The sequence below is a fragment of the Macaca fascicularis genome, chromosome 19 (genome assembly GCF_037993035.2).
Source record: "Macaca fascicularis isolate 582-1 chromosome 19, T2T-MFA8v1.1".
NCBI classification, from domain to species: Eukaryota; Metazoa; Chordata; class Mammalia; order Primates; family Cercopithecidae; genus Macaca; species Macaca fascicularis.
Window position 1 is genome coordinate 4,629,870 of NC_088393.1, and position 16,189 is coordinate 4,646,058.

The 16,189-nt window shown below is 52.1% G+C and overlaps 1 protein-coding gene and 1 long non-coding RNA gene across 3 annotated transcripts in view; one reads left to right on the top strand and one right to left on the bottom strand.

The window, feature by feature from the left end:
• Positions 1-12,701, top strand: part of ATCAY (ATCAY kinesin light chain interacting caytaxin) — a 42,802-nt gene extending 30,101 nt beyond the window's left edge. For both annotated transcript variants that reach the window (XM_045378909.3, XM_074025398.1), the window contains 5 exons: positions 665-763; positions 3,179-3,214; positions 4,235-4,306; positions 5,929-5,961; positions 11,036-12,701. In XM_045378909.3, coding sequence (XP_045234844.1) covers positions 665-763; positions 3,179-3,214; positions 4,235-4,306; positions 5,929-5,961; positions 11,036-11,045 — 250 coding nt within the window. In that variant the 3' untranslated portion in view covers positions 11,046-12,701. The remainder of the gene's footprint in view (positions 1-664; positions 764-3,178; positions 3,215-4,234; positions 4,307-5,928; positions 5,962-11,035) is intronic.
• LOC135968468 (uncharacterized) overlaps positions 1-16,189 on the bottom strand; it is a 97,279-nt gene that overhangs the window by 14,378 nt on the left and 66,712 nt on the right. The window lies entirely within an intron of this gene.

The window sequence follows — 16,189 nt, forward strand, 5'->3', positions numbered from 1 at the left end:
TGGCCAACATGATGAAACCCCATCTCCACTAAAAATACAACATTGGCCGGGAGTGGTGGTATATGCCTGTAGTCCCAGCTACTCCGGAGGCTGAGGCAGGGGAAATCGCTTGAACCTGGGAGGCGGAGGTTGCAGTGAGCCGAGATAGCACCGCTGCACTCCAGCCTGGGTGACAGAACGAGACTCTGTCTCAAGAAAAAAAAAAACAAAACGAGAATCAATTGGCAGCCCCACGTGCCCCCTTCTTGTGCCCAACTGAGTGTTGGCTGTGCCGTCCTGTGCAGTGACATGGAGGGAAAGCATTCTTGGGGAAAAGTAACACAGACGAGCAACTTTTAGATGATGGTAAAACAGCCTGTAGAGCCTAAGACCATCTCCCTGCCTCCTGACTTCCTTCCAACAAGATCCTCATTGCAAGAACCCATGTCGAGTGCATGGCCCTGCTTGCAAGGGCCTCGGGGCAGACCCGGGGTCTCCACCCCATTCATGGGGTGCAGGAGAATTAAGGCTGTCATCGGGCGCAAGGGAGGTATCGTCATCTGCCCTGGGGCATCCTGGAGTGGGGTCCTGTGGGCATCCCTGTCGCCACGGCTCTGTCTGGACCTAGGTAACCCCCACCCCACGGGTTGCATTTCAGACCTCTCTCTCCTTCTCCCCTTGCCAGTGTCAAGTTCATCAACAAGATCCAGTACGTGCACAGCTTGGAAGACCTGGAGCAACTCATCCCCATGGAACACGTCCAGATCCCAGACTGCGTCCTGCAGTAAGTGGCCCCACAGTCCTCCCCGCCGTATTAGTCCATTTTCGTGCTGCTGATAAAGACCTACCTGAGACAGGGCAATTTACAAAAGAGGTTTAAGGGGCCGGGCTCGGTGGCTCACGCCTGTAATCCCAGCACTTTGGGAGGCCGAGACGGGCGGATCACGAGGTCAGGAGATGGAGACCATCCTGGCTAACACTGTGAAACCCCGTCTCTACTAAAAATACCAAAAAACTAGCCGGGCGAGGTGGCGGCGCCTGTAGTCCCAGCTACTCGCGAGGCTGAGGCAGGAGAATGGCGTGAACCCGGGAGGCGGAGCTTGCAGTGAGCCGAGATCGCCCCACTGCACCCCAGCCTGGGCGACAGAGCGAGACTCCGTCTCAAAAAAATAAATTAATTAAAAAAAGAGGTTTAAGGTAAGGGACTCACAGTTCCATAAGGCTTGGGGGAGGTGTAGCTCCCAGTCATGGTGGAAGGCGCATATCTCCCACGGCGGCAGACAAGAGAAGGCAATTTGTGCAGGGAAATTCCCCTTTATAAAACCATCAGATCTCGTGAGATTTACTCACTATCACGAGAATAGCACAGGAAAGACCTGCCCCCGTGATTCAGTGACCTCCCACCAGGTCCCTCCCACAACACGAGGGAATTATGGGAGCTACAATTCAAGATGAGGTTCAGGTGGAGAGACCAGGCAAGGTGGCTCACGCCTGTAATCCCAGCACTTTGAGAGTCTGAGACGGGCAGATCACCTGAGGTCAGGAGTTCGAGACTAGCCTGGCCAAGATGGTGAAACCCCGTCTCTCCTAAAAATACAAAAATTAGCCACGTGTGGTGGCGCACGCCTGTAATCCCAGCTACTCAGGAGGCTGAGACAGGAGAATCGCTTGAACCCGGGAGGCAGAGGTTGCGGTGAGCCAATATCGCACCATTGCATTCCAACCTGGGTAACAAGAGTGAAACTCCATCTCAAAAAAAAAAAAAAAAGATTTGGGTGGAGATACAGTCAAACAATAGCACTCCAACACCCCCCTACTGGGTCCCCCTGGCTGCCAGGAGCCAGCAATGAGGGGAAACGCAGACTTGGAATGGGGGGACTGGAACCCACCAATTTATTTCCTGGAGCCCCTCAGGGACCTGGAGCTTGGGGAAGGGATGGGCAGTATCAAGTCCCGTTCTTTTTTCACTGAACGTTACATCATCAATACCTCCTCTAGGTTCATGCTGCAAAAATCTCCTTAAACATACATTTTTTTTATTGTGGTAAAATACACGTAACATTGAACTTGCCATGTTAGCCATTTCTTTTTTTAATTTTATTTATTTATTTATTTGAGAAGGAGTTTTGCTTTTGTTGCCCAGGCTGGAGTGCAATGGTGCCATCTCGGCTCACCACGACCTCGCCCTCCCAGGTTCAAGCAATTCTCTTGCCTCAACCTCCCAAGTGGCTGGGATTATAGGCATGCACCACCATGCCCGGCTATTTTTTATTTTTATTTTTTGTATTTTTAGTAAAGACAGGGTTTCTCCATGTTCACCAGGCTAGTCTTGAACTCCTGACCTCAGGTGATCTGCCCACCTCAGCCTCCCAAAGTGCTGGGATTACAGGCATGAGCCACTGTGCCCGGCCTGTTTTTTGTTGTTGCTTGTTTGTTTTGAGACGGAGTCTTGCTCTGTCACCCAGGCTGGAGTGCAATGGCGCAGTCTCGGCTCACCATGTCCTCCGGCTTCTAGGTTCAAGCAATTCTTGTGCCTCAGCCTCCCAAGTAGCTGGGATTACAGGCGCCTGCCACCATGCCCAGCTAATTTTTGTATTTTTAGTAGAGATAACGTTTCACCATGTTGGTCACGCTGGTCTCAAACTCCTGAGCTCAGATGATCCACCCGCTTCAGCCTCCCAAAGTGCTGGGATTACAGGAGTAAGGCACCGTGCCCGGCCAACACATAAACATTTATAATAAAAAATGCACCTATGGGCCAGGTGCAGTGGCTCATGCCTGTAATCCCAGCACTTTGGGAGGCCGAGGTGGGTGGATCACAAGGTCAGGAGTTTGAGACCGGCCAGGCCAACATAGTCAAACCCCATCCCTACTAAAAATACAAAAAATTAGCTGGGCATGGTAGCAGGTGCCTGTAGTCCCAGCTACTTGGGAGGCTCAGGCAGGAGAATCACTCAAACCGAGGAGATGGAGGTTGCAGTGAGCCAAATCGCGCCACTGCATTCCAGTCTGGGCGACAGTGCAAGACTCCATCTCAAAAAAAAAAAAAAAGAAGAAGAAGAAAATAAAAAAGAAGAAGAAGAAAAGAAAGAAAAAAGAGAGCTTGTTTCTCTGCTTGAAAAGGAAAAGGAATTCCCCCAGAAAGTGTATCTCAGGGGAAAAAGGAAGGTCGTCTCTGACATATTTTTCTTTCTTTCAGATACGAAGAGGAAAGACTGAAGGCCAGGAGGGAGAGGTGTGTGCAGAGTGGCGTCTGCTGGGGCTGGGTCGGGGCAGTGGGGGGCTGAGCTGGACTCTCAGTTAGGAAAACCCAGTGACTTCCAGGCAGCAGGGACCGTTGTCCTGTGCAGGGCGTAAGATGCTACCCCTCTGGCAAGGACGTTAAACTCAGACCTGGGTTCAAATCCTAGCTCCCACATTTAGCTGCAAGGTTACATTAAGCAAATAAAATGCTAACAACCACCTTGGAGGTTATTGTGCAAGATGAGGGACCCTTGGCAAAAAAAGGTTGAGCACAGACTTCACCCTCCATAAAGCATAAAAGTCAGGACGGCCTCAGCGGCTCACCCAGCCCTTTGGGAGGCTGTAATCCCAGCACTTTGGGAGGCTGAGGCAGGAGGATCATGTGAGGGCAGGAGTTGGAGACCAGCCTGGGCAACATGGAATAACCCCATCTCTACCAAAAATACAAAAATTAGCCAGGCGTGGTGGTGCGTGCCTGAAATCCCAGCTACTTGGGAGGCTGAGACAGGAGAAGAACTTGAACCCAGCGGCGGAGGTTGCAGTGAGCCGAGATCGTGCCATGGCACTCCAGCGTGGGTGACAGAGCAAGACTCTGTCTCAAAAAAAATAAATAAATAAAAATTAGCCAGGTGTGGTGGCATGCGCCTGTAGTTCAGCTACTTGTAGGAAGACTGAATTGGGAGGACTGCTTGAGCCCAGGAAGTGGAGGCTGCAGTGAGCCATGATTGTACCATTGCACTACAGCCTGGGCAACAGAGCAAGACCCTGTTTCAAAGCAAAAAAAAACAGCCTTTATCATGCTAGATCCGATGTCAGCTTTGAAGGGAAACAGAGGCAAATAAGACAGAGTCTTGGTCCCAGAAGTTTTCTCAAATAGCAAAGGTGGGGAACGTCTCACTGGTTCGGAAAACAGGTCCCAGGGACAGGAAAATCAGAGAGGCCAGTACTAGCTGAGAGCCCCTTGGCCTGGCCAGGCTGGTCACCCTCATCACCTCGTTCTCTCTGTCCACAGCGCGAGGCCCCAGCCGGAGTTTGTGATGCCTAGATCTGAAGAGAAGCCAGAGGTGGCACCAGTGGAAAACAGGTAGGTGTGCAGGGGACTATGGGCAGAGAGCTGACAGTCACGGGAGGCTGCCTAGTCCCTTGGGGGAGGCTAAGTAGGAGGCGGGTCCTTGTTCAGGGACAGAAAATGGAACTAAGTGGCTGGGCGTGGTGGCTCACGCCTGTAATCCCAGCACTTTGGAAGGCCAAGGCAGGCGGATCACATGAGGTCAGGAGTTCGAGACCAGCCTGGCCAGCATGGTGAAACCTCATCTCTACTAAAAATACAAAAATTAGCTGGGTGTGGTGGTGGGTGTCTGTAATCCCAGCTACTTGGGAGGCTGAGGCAGGAGATTCACTTGAATCCAGGAGACAGAGGTTGCAGTGAGCCGAGATAGCACCACTGCACTCAGTGACAAAGTGAGACTCCATCTCAAAAAAATAAATAAGGCCGGGCGCAGTGGCTCAAGCCTGTAATCCCAGCACTTTGGGAGGCTGAGTCGGGCGGATCATGAGATCAGGCAATTGAGACCATCCTGGCTAACACGGTGAAACCCCGTCTCTACTAAAAAATATAAAAAACTAGCCGGGCGAGGTGGCGGACACCTGTAGTCCCAGCTACTTGGGAGGCTGAGGCAGGAGAATGGCATAAACACAGGAGGCGGAGCTTGCAGTGAGCTGAGATCCAGCCACTGCACTCCAGCCTGGGCAACAGAGTGAGACTCCGTCTCAAAAAAAATAAAATAAATATAATTAATTAATTAATTAATTAAAAATAAAAATTATCAGGCGGGCGCAGTGGCTCATGCCTGTAATCCCAGTATTTTGGGAGGCCGAGGCGGGAGGATCACAAGGTCAAGAGATCGAGACCATCCTGGCTAACACGGTGAAACCCCATCTCTTCTAAAAATACAAAAATTAGCTGGGTGTCGTGGCTCACGCCTATAGTCCCAGCTACCCGGAAGGCTGAGGCAGGAGAATCACTTGAACCCGGGAAGCGGAGCTTGCAGTGAGCCTAGATCATACCACTGCACTCCAGCCTGGCGACAGAGCAAGACTCCATCTCATAAATAAATAAACAAATTAATTAAAAAAATAAATATCGAGGTGTGGTGATGTACACCTATAGTCCCAGCTACTCAGAAGGGTGAGGCAGGCAGATGGCTAGAGCCCAGGAGTTCAAGGCTACAGCAAGCTATGATTGCACTCCAGCCTGGGCAACATCACAAGACCCTGTATCTCTTTTTTTTTTTTTTTCTTTTTTAAGACAGATTTTCACTCTTGTCGCCCAGGGGCTGGAGTGCAATGGTGCGATCTCGGCTCACTGCAACCTCCACCTCCTGGGTTCAAGTGATTCTCCTGCCTCAGCCTCCCGAGTAGCCGGGATTACAGGCACCTGCCACCATGCCCAGCTACTTTTTGTATTTTTAGTAGAGACAGGGTTTTACCATGTTGGCCAGGCTGGTGTCGAACTCCTGACCTCGAGTGATCCGCCCGCCTCAGCCTCCCAAAGTGCTGGGATTACAGATATGAGCCACTGCACCCAGCCAAGACCCTGTTATCTTAAAAAAAAAAAAAAAAAAAAATCAAGTTAAAAAAAAAAATGGAAAATGCCCAGGCTCCCAAATAAGCAAATAATGCCCAGTCTCCGTCTCTTCTCCACAGGTCTGCTCCGGTCACAGAAGATCAGGAAACAAGGTGGGTGTCACGCAGGGTGGTCTTCGTGCTGTTTTCAGAACGTCCTGCATGGACCTGTATTAGTCAGAGTTCTCCAGAGGGACAGAAAATCGAATCAGCTGCCAGCGAATATAAAGCAGGCAGGGAGCCTAATCCCAGGAAAACTGCCCCATGACTTATTGGGAGTGGGGGATACGGCACCGGGGAGGCAGGGAGGTAGTGGTTCCCTTAACCAGTCAGGCCGTCCTTGCACAACTCCAGGGGGCGCCATTACCCAGACCAGGATGCAAATGAGGCCCCAGAGTTATGCAGTGGAGCGGCCCTCAAGGAAAAACCCACACAGAGCCAGGCTCCCCGAAGCCCAGGATATGATGCCACAAAAGGGCAGACGGTCCACACTGTGCCTCCGATTCTCCACTTGGTTCTGGATGCCAAGAAAAGCCTCCCTGTGGCCGGGCGCAGTGGCTCACGCCTGTAATCCCAGCACTTTGGGAGGCCGAGGCAGGCGGATCATTTGAGATCAGGAGTTCAAGACCAGCCCGGGCAAGATGGCAAGACCCCGTCCCTACAAAAAATACAAAAATTAGCCAGGTGAGCCAAGATTGTACCACTGCACTCCACAGCCTGGGCAATAGAGTTAGACTTTGTCTCAAAAAAGGAAAAAAAAAAAAAAAAAAAAAAGGAAAGAAAAGAAAGCCTCCCTGTGTGTTAGTTTCCAAGACCCTCAGATGCAATGGTTTGCCAGAGGGACTCACAGAGCTCAGTAAAGCTGTCATACTCACGGTTATGGTTTATCACAGTGGAATGGTTTATTACAGTACAGTTAAAAATCAGCAAAAAGCCGGGCATGGTGGTTCATGCCTGTAATCCCAGCACTTTGGGAGGCTAAGGCAGGTGGATCACTTGAAATCAGGAGTTCAAGACCAGCCTGGCCAAACGGGGTAAAACCCCATCTCTACTAAAAATACAAAATTAGCTGGGTGTGGTGGCACAGACCTGGAGTCCCAGCTACTCAGGAGGCTGAGGCAAGAGAATCGCTTGAACCTGGGAGGCAGAGGTTGCAGTGAGCTGAGATTGCACCATTGCATTCCAGCCTGGGCAACAGAGCGAGACTCCGTTTCAAAAAAAATATATATCAACAAAAGGAAGAGGTGCATAGGGCAGGATCCAGGAGAGATCGGGTGGAAGCCTCCAAGTGTCCTCTCCCAGTGGGGTTGTGTGGACATCCTTTATTTCTCCCAGCAGGGATGTGTGGCAAAACACACAAAGTGCTGCCAATTAGAGAAGCTGACCCAAGCCTTAGTGGCCAGGGTGTTCATTAAGAGTCAACTACATACACCTGGCTGACTTCTGCATGGCTGTTCTTAGCCTCCAGCCCCTGCACAGATCGAGCTGATGCCACACGGCCCAAGTTTCCACCCTAAGTCACGTTGTGAGTGTATTAGTCCGTTCTCTTGCTGCTATGAAGAAATACTCGAGACTAGGTAATTTATAAAGAAAAGAGGTATAATTAACTCACAGTTCTGCATGGCTGGGGAGGCCCCAGGAAATTTACAATCCTGGCGGGAGGCACCTCTTCACTGCACAGCAGGAGAGAGAAGTGCTGAGCAAAGGGGGAAAGCCCCTTACAAAACCATCAGATCTTGTGAGAACTCACTATCACGAGAATAGCATGGGGGTAACCGCCCCCATGGCTCAGTTACCTCCCACTGAGTACCTCCCACCACAAGTGGGGTTACAGGAACTACAATTCAAGATGAGATTTGGGTGAGGACACAGCCCAACCATATCAGTTAGCATAGACTATCTGGCATGACCCACATAGACACTCCAGGCAGGATGCTCTAAGAGTTTAGAGGTTACTCACAGGAGCCAGGGAAGGACCAAACTTTTCTTTAAAATGTGTGGGATTTATCCTTGACCATACCGTTGTGTTGTTGTTGTTGTTGTTGTTGTTGTTGTTGTTGTTGCGACGGAGTCTCACTCTGTCATCCAGGCTGGAGTGTGGTCGCGCAATCTTGGCTCACTGCAAGCTCTGCCTTCCGAGTTCACTCCATTCTCCTGCCTCGGCTTCCCAAGTAACTGGGACTACAGGCATCCGCCACTACGCCCAGCTAATTTTTTGTATTTTTTAGTAGCAACGGAGTTTCACCATGTTAGCCAGGATGATCTCGATCTCCTGACCTCGTCGTGATCCTCCCGCCTCGGCCTCCCAAAGTGCTGGGATTACAGGCATGAGCCACTGTGCTCAGCCGACCACAGAGTTTTATACAAATCTATAAATCTCTATGCCTTACTATCCATGTGACCCAGGAAGCTCCAAGCTAAGAAATAAGCATCAAAAAGGGCCTTAGAACAGTGCTGCTTCAGGGGCACTGAGTAAAAGCAAGTTCTCAATGCATTTCTGAAAAGACCACCTCAACCCAGGCTCTCTGGAGATGAGTTCACATATACAGACAGGAAACACAAGGAAATCATCCACATGAGCAAAAGATAGCAGAGAAAACAAACAGAAGAATTAGATCCTGTCTGGAGATCCTTAGGTGGAGAAGATATAATACGCATGTTTTAAAAGATTAAAAACACAAAAGAAGGAATTTTAAGAAGCAATAGATGAATGGATGAATGGATAGGTGGATGGATGGATGGATGGATGGATGAGTGGGCAGATGGATAAATGGATGGATGAGTGGGTGAATGGAAGGATGGATGGATGATGATGGATAGATGAATGAATGAGTGGATGGATGGATGGATGGATGCGTGGAGGTTGATTCTGTGGATGGATGGGTGGATGAATGGATGGGTGGAGGGATGGAAAGATGGATTGATGGATACATGGATGGGTAGGCAGATGGATGGGTAAATGGGTAGATGAATGGTTGGTTGGATGAATGGTTGGGTAGATGAATGGGTGGGTGGATGGATGGATGGATAGATGGACGAGTGAGTGGCTGGATGGGTGGGTAGATGGATGAATGGATGAGTGGGTGGGTGTGTGGATGGATGGATGGATGGATGGCCGGATGGATGGATAGATGGATGGGTGAGTGGGTGGGTGGGTGGATGGATGACTGAGTGGCTGGATGGGTGGGCAGATGGATGAATGGATGGGTGGGTGGGTGGACGGATGGATGGATGAATGGATGGATGGATGGATGGAAGGATGGATGAATGGATGGATGGTTGGATGGAAGGATGGATGAGTGGATAGATATGTGGGTGGCTGTATGGTTGGGTGGATGGATAGATGGATGAGTGGGTGGGTGGATGGATGGATGGATAGTTGGATGGGTGAGTGGGTGGGTGGGTGGATGAGTGGCGGGATGGGTGGGCAGATGGATGAATGGATGGGTGGGTGGGTGGATGGATGGATGGATGAGTGGATGGATGGATGGATGGATGAGTGGATGGATGGATGAGTGGATGGATGGATGGATGGATGGATGAATGGATGGATGGTTGGATGGAAGGATGGATGAGTGGATAGATATGTGGGTGGCTGTATGGTTGGGTGGATGGATAGATGGATGAGTGGGTGGGTGGATGGATGGATGGATAGTTGGATGGGTGAGTGGGTGGGTGGGTGGATGAGTGGCGGGATGGGTGGGCAGATGGATGAATGGATGGGTGGGTGGGTGGATGGATGGATGGATGAGTGGATGGATGGATGGATGGATGAGTGGATGGATGGATAGATGGATGGATGAGTGGATGGATGGATGGATGAGTGGATAGATGTATGGTTGGTTGGATGGATGGGTGGATGGATAGATGGATGAGTCAGTGGGTGGGTGGGTGAATGGATGGATGGATGGATGAGTGGATGGATGGATGGATGGATGGATGGATGGATGGGTGGATGGATATATGGATGAGTGGGTGGATGGATGGATGGATGGATGAGTGGGTGGATGGATGGGTGGGCAGATGGATGAATGGATGGGTGGGTGGATGGATGAATGGATGAATGGGTGGATGGATGGATGGATGAGTGGATGGATGGATGGATGAGTGGATAGATGTGTGGGTGGTTGTATGGTTGGTTGGATGGATGGGTGGATGGATAAATGGATGAGTCAGTGGGTGGGTGGGTGGATGGATGGATGGATGGATGGATGGATGGATGGATGGATGGATGAGTGGGTGGATGGATGGGTGGGCAGATGGATGGATGGGTGGGCAGATGGATGAATGGATGGTTGGATGAATGGATGGATGGATGGATGAGTGGATGGATGGATGGATGGATGAGTGGGTGGATGGATGAATGGATGGATGGTTGGATAGATGGATGAGTGGATGGGTGGGTGGATGGATGGATGGATGGATGTGTGGGTGGGTGGGTGGATGGGTGGATGGATGGATGATTGAGTGGCTGGATGGGTGCACAGATGGATGAATGGATGGGTGGGTGGGTGGATGGATGGATGGATGGTTGGATAGATGGATGAGTGGATGGGTGGGTGGATGGATGGATGGATGGATGGATGGATGGATGGATGGATGGATGGATGGATGGATGAGTGAGTGGTTGGATGGATGATTGAGTGGCTGGATGGGTGTACAGACGGATGAATGGATGGGTGGGTGGATGGATGGATGGCTGGATGGGTTGGCAGATGGATGGTTGGATGTGTGGGTGGACGGGTGGATGGATGGAGGAGTGAGTGGCTGGATGGGTGGGCAGATGGATGAATGGATGGGTGGGTGAGTGTGTGGATGGATGGATGGATGGATGGATGGATGGATGGATGGATGGATGGATGGATGGATGGATAGATGTGTGGGTGGTTGTATGGTTGGTTGGATGGATGAGTGAATGGGTAGGTGGGTTGAAACCTCCCTCCGGGCTGATTGAGGGTGCCAGTCTCCAGGGCCTGTTCTGCTGAGGTACCAGGAAGGAGGCCCTCAGAGCCACACTTAGAAAGTGCATGGCAGGAGCCAGGCCCTGAAGGTCATGTGCCACTCTTGCTGCTGGGAGCTCACCCATGCCGGGTGGGGTTATTATTTTGGATTACATACATGTGGAAGAGAGCACTTTGCACTTTTAACATTAACAGTAATAACTCGGCCTGTGTCTTTCCCTCCCTAGCATGTCCTGAGGCGACGTGAGCATAACGAAGGACATGAAAGAAGATTCCAGATGCCAGGAAACCTCTGTCAGACGCCCACTGGCCCCAGATCTCATCCTGCCTCATCCTGAGTCCCAGTCTTCCAAGGGTGCCAGCCCCTCCGTTCATCTCTGAAACCCAGCATCCTTTTCAGCTGCTTGAAAACATTGTATTTTTTTTTAACGATGCAGTATTCGTGCGTTCCAGAAAAGGGCCCAGCTCTGAGCCCCTCACCCTTCCACACTCACAAACTCTCAGCCGAGGAAGGCAAGAAGCACAGGGGGTGGCCCGTGTGGCGTCGGTGGCCTCCGCTTCTGCTCGCAGCCGCCGTGGTCAGAGCTGGATACAAGATTCAAGACCCTTCTCTTGCTTGTCACCCGCTCTGGGTTGGAGCCACAGACGCCCACCACCACCCCGGCTGGGTCTGCGTCCTTTCCTGTGCCTTTCCCCCCAGAACGCGGCCCTGGACCTAGAAGCTCAACCCCCCAGGAGGGCCACGTCCTGAGGTACCTCCTGGCCTCTGACCTTACGTCCAAAATTCACACCCGTGGTTTTTCATTTGACCCGCCCCCTTCTCGCTCATAATGACACCCAGCTCCTTTGAGAGGATCAGAGCCCATTGCACAAGAAGAGCTGCTGCCAACCATCCTTGTCCTCTGATTGCAAAACGACACCCCGGTAATCTAGAACATTCTCAAGCCCCTTTAACTCAGATGCCAAGCCACAGGGCAAACCCAGTCAATACCTCCCACCAAGGAATGAGATATGTGGACCTCACTGCTCCCCCAACCCGGCATCAGGCTGGGACACGCCAACGCTGTTCTGGGTTGGAACAGCAGAGGCTCAGAAGCTGGCTCTGAAATAGACCTAGCAAAAGGAAGATACAGGGTATCCAGCGGGTTCTTGTTCGGGAGGCAAATTTCCCTTGGAAAAAGAAGACAGACTTTTCTAATGTGGTCCAAATGCCGGTCACTGGTCAGATGGACTCTAGAAGCAGTGAGCTCCCTGTCTCTGGAAGCATTTAAGAAAAGGCTAGGCCGGGCACGATGACTCACGCCTGTAATCCTGGCACTTTGGGAGGCCGAGGTGGGCGGATCCCCTGAAGTCAAGAGTTCGAGACCAGCCTGGCCAACATGGTGAAACCTCATCTCTACTAAAAATACAAAAATTAGCCAGGCATGGTGGCAGGTGTCTGTAATCTCAGCTACTTGGGAGGCTAAGGCACGAGAATCACTTAAACCTGAGAGGCAGAGGTTGCAGTGAGCCAAGATCGTGCCACTGCACTCCAGCCTGGGTGACAGAGCAAGACTCTGTCTCAAAAAAAAAAAAAAAAAAAAACTAGTCAGGGCACAGTGGCTCATGCCTGTAATCCCAGCACTCTGGGAGGCTGAGGTGGATGGATCACCTGAGGTCAGGAGTTCGAGACCAGTCTGGTCAACATGGGGAAACCCCGTCTCTAAAAAAAAATACAAAAATTAGCTGGGCATGATGGTGCACGCCTGTAATCCCAGCTACTCGGGAGGCTGAGGCAGGAGAATTGCTTGAACCCGGGAGGCGGAGGTTGCAGTGAGCCGAGATCACGCCGCTGCACTCTAGCCTGGGCAAGAAGAGCAAAACTCTGTCTCAAAATAAAAAGCAAAGAATGGACAGTGTTTGCAGAGAGTTGCTCATGAAGTTCCCCCTAATCGTAAATGTCTTCATGTCTATCAACCTGAGCAGACAGCGAGTAGAGCGGGCACATTCTCCAGGCCCTTCTTCCTGGCTCTGTGGTTGGCCTCTCAGCAAGTGCTGTCCAGGCTGGGCCAACCAGACCCACAATTGACTGAGCCTCAGTGAAAGCGTCCAGTGCATCTCTACCTGAGACAGCAAGGAAGTGCATTCTGGGCTATTCCAACAACGATGGCAGGGGACTGGTGGTGCTTAGTGCTGAGGGGCAGCGGTACAGAAAAATGTGCCCTGTGGGACGGGGTCCTGCGCAAGCCCCGCCCCCAAAACCCAGCAGCTTCTGCCATGAGGAAGGTGGGGTTTCTGAGCGGGCTTAGGCCTGCAGGTTCCCATGGAGCCCCCGGCTGTGATGGGACACTTCTGGGTCTCAGCATTGCCCTGGGGAGGCTGGGACATTTAGGGACGTGGTAGGGTTTTAACATTTGTTTCCCAAATGTCAAATCTCGGCCGGGTGCAGGGGCTCACACCTGTCATCCGAGCACTTTGGGAGGCCGAGGTGGGTGGATCATTTGAGGTCAGGAGTTTGAGACCAGCCTGGCCAACATGGTGAAACCCCGTCTCTACTAAAAACACAAAAATTAGCCAGGCGTGGTGGCGCATGCCTGCAATCCCAGCTACTTGGGAGGCTGAGGCAGGAGAATCACTTGAACCCGGTAGGTGGAGGTTGCAGTGAGCTGAGATCAAGCCACTGCACTCCAGCCTGGGCGACAGAACAAGATTCCATCTCAAAAACAAAAAAAAAAGAAAAAGAAAAAAAAATCGTGTCCTGGAACCAGCTGTGTCACGTGGAGCCTGAGAAGCAGAGGCTGATGGATGGGCCTCTCCCCACTGCTCTCCAGCAGACCCTGCTGCCCTGGGCCTGCCTCTCCCCTGCGCCCGCTCAGGGCACCTCCTTTTATAAAAGGTGTTCTGAGAATCTGCCCAAGTTCCAGGCTCTGGAGCCGGCCCTGCAGAACTGAGATCCATGCATGGCTCAGAAGGTCCCAAACTCAGCCAGGTGTGGTGGCTCACATCCGTTACCCAGCAGTTTGGGAGACCAGCCTGGGCAGTAGAGCAAGACCCCATGGCTACAAAAAAAAAAAAATCAAAATTAGCTGGATATGTTGGAGTGCACCTGTCATCCCAGCTACTTGGGAGGCTAAGGCGGGAGGATTGCTTGAGCACAGGAGGTGGAGGCTGCAGTGAGCCGAGATCAAGTCACTGCACTCCAGCGTGGGTGACAGAGCGAGACCCTGTCCCGAATTCCCACCCCAGTGAATGGTGCCACTGCCAAAGCCAACACAAGATAACAGAAGTGGCCAGGCATCGTGGCTCACGCCTATAATCCCAGCACTTTGGGAGACCAACTCAAGCAGATCACCTGAGGTCAGGAGTTCGAGACCAGCTTGGCCAACATGGTGAAACCCCGTCTCTCCTAAAAACACAAAAATTAGCTGGGTGTGGTGGCAGGTGCCTGTAATCCCAGCTACTCGGGAGGCTGAGGCAGGAGAATCGCTGGAACCCGGGAGGCGGAACTTGCAGTGAGCCCAGATTGTGCCACTGTATTCCAGCCTAGGAGACAGAGCGAGACTCTGACTCAAAAAAAAAAGACAGAAGCCTGCTTATCAGACTGCCCTGAGGAGAGAGGCTCCAGTAGAGAGATGCCAGCCGGGCCCAGCTGCCACGATGTGTCCCCGGTGACCAAAGGCACATGGCTCCAGCATGAATCGTTCTAACCCGACAGTGACAAGAACTCCTGGGCCTTAATCTTCGTGGAAGACTGCAGGGTGGAGGGGGGCCGCTTCCAAGTCACAGACAGGAGACACGGACAGGAAAGAACTCGTTCCACCCAATCGGACACCGAATAATTGAGTGTCTACAGCAGCAGCCAAGTGACAAGTGAGGCTCGACCTGACCCAGAAGGTGCCTGCCGGCTGAACATTCTGCCCCCACCAGAACCTCCGGGGGGTACCGCCCGTCATGCCGTGGTTCACCCACGCCCCTTTGGATCACCAGCAGTCACAGACAACAGGCAGGCGAAACTAAAGACCCCAACTCAGCCCCAGCGGACCCTCCCGAGCAAAAGAGACCCCCGGCGAGGCCAGCTGTCGGCAGGCATGCCAAGGTGGAACAGCCAGGCCCACCGTTCCCAGCTGGGCTGCAAACTGCACCACCCACAGATGGGCTTTGAGATGGATTGGTATCAGGGTGGGGGGTGTGGTTTAGGCTAAAATGTGATGGACCCCTACCCCTCCTCGTAAAAGGACGCTGGGTTTCCCTCTGGTGACACGTGGGATGCGTCAATCATAAGCCCTCCCCCAAAGTCCTGGCCAGCACGCCCATCCTTCGAACGATGAGTTTTGCGGTTTTTCAGAACAGAAATGATCATTATGATTGATGATGGTCGTGAGGTTAAGGCGTCGTCTCCGTGAGCTTTGGGGGGATTTTTATGTGGAATAAAGAAATTATCACTGAGAAGGGAGGTTTGTTCCTTTTCAATACTAGTAACAGGCAGGGCCCAGTGGCTCATGCCTGTAATCCCAGCACATTGGGAGGCGGAGGCAGGAGGATCACCTGAGGTCAGGAGTTCCAGACCAGCCTGGTCAACATGGTGAAACACTCGTCTCTACCAAAAATACAAAAATTAGCCAGTCGCGGTGGCGGGCGCCTGTAGTCCAAGCTACTCGGGAGGCTGAGGCGGGAGAATCACCTGAACCCAGGAGGCAGAGGCTGCAGTGAGCTGAGAAGGCACCACTGCACTCCAGCCTGCGCGACAGAGTGAGACTCGGTCTCAAAATAATAATAATAATAATAATAATAGCCTCTGCCAACCTAGTACAGTTGCCATGTTACTGAGAGGGAAACTGAGGCACAAAACGATGACATGGCTCCCCCAGGGTCACACGGGCACTGAGTGAGGGTTCTGACGCCTGATCCTGAGCCCTATAGCTACAGTCACCCCATCCCACAGCTGGGGGTACCTGTGGCCCTCTGACGGCTGCAGAGAACTGGGGGACCGTGCTTCTCAAAGGGTTGCAGTTGGACCTCCAGCTCCAGGTGCAAGAGGAGTTGCACCATCGTCCATGCCTGGGACTTTGGGACCTGCTGGTGACACAGACATCAAGGTGGGTATGACATGGCCACCGCACAATGTCCCACTGGGTGGACGGAGGGAACTGGCAGGTGTGAGGCCACCTGGGCATATCACCCTCTGTCCTGTGACGTCAGACCAGGGGCCCTTCCTGGAGGGGCTGGCTTGGGAGAGGTGTTTATGTCAGCAGGTGCCATTTAGGGGAAAAGGTAGGGTCTTCGTGGGTGGATGGAGGGGATAAAGAGGGTGGAGCTGGTGCTGGGATCCTGGGGAGCCACTCCCAGTTTGGAGGTGACAGCCCCCTCCTTTATCCCACTGCACGGAGTCTCTGATTACCCTG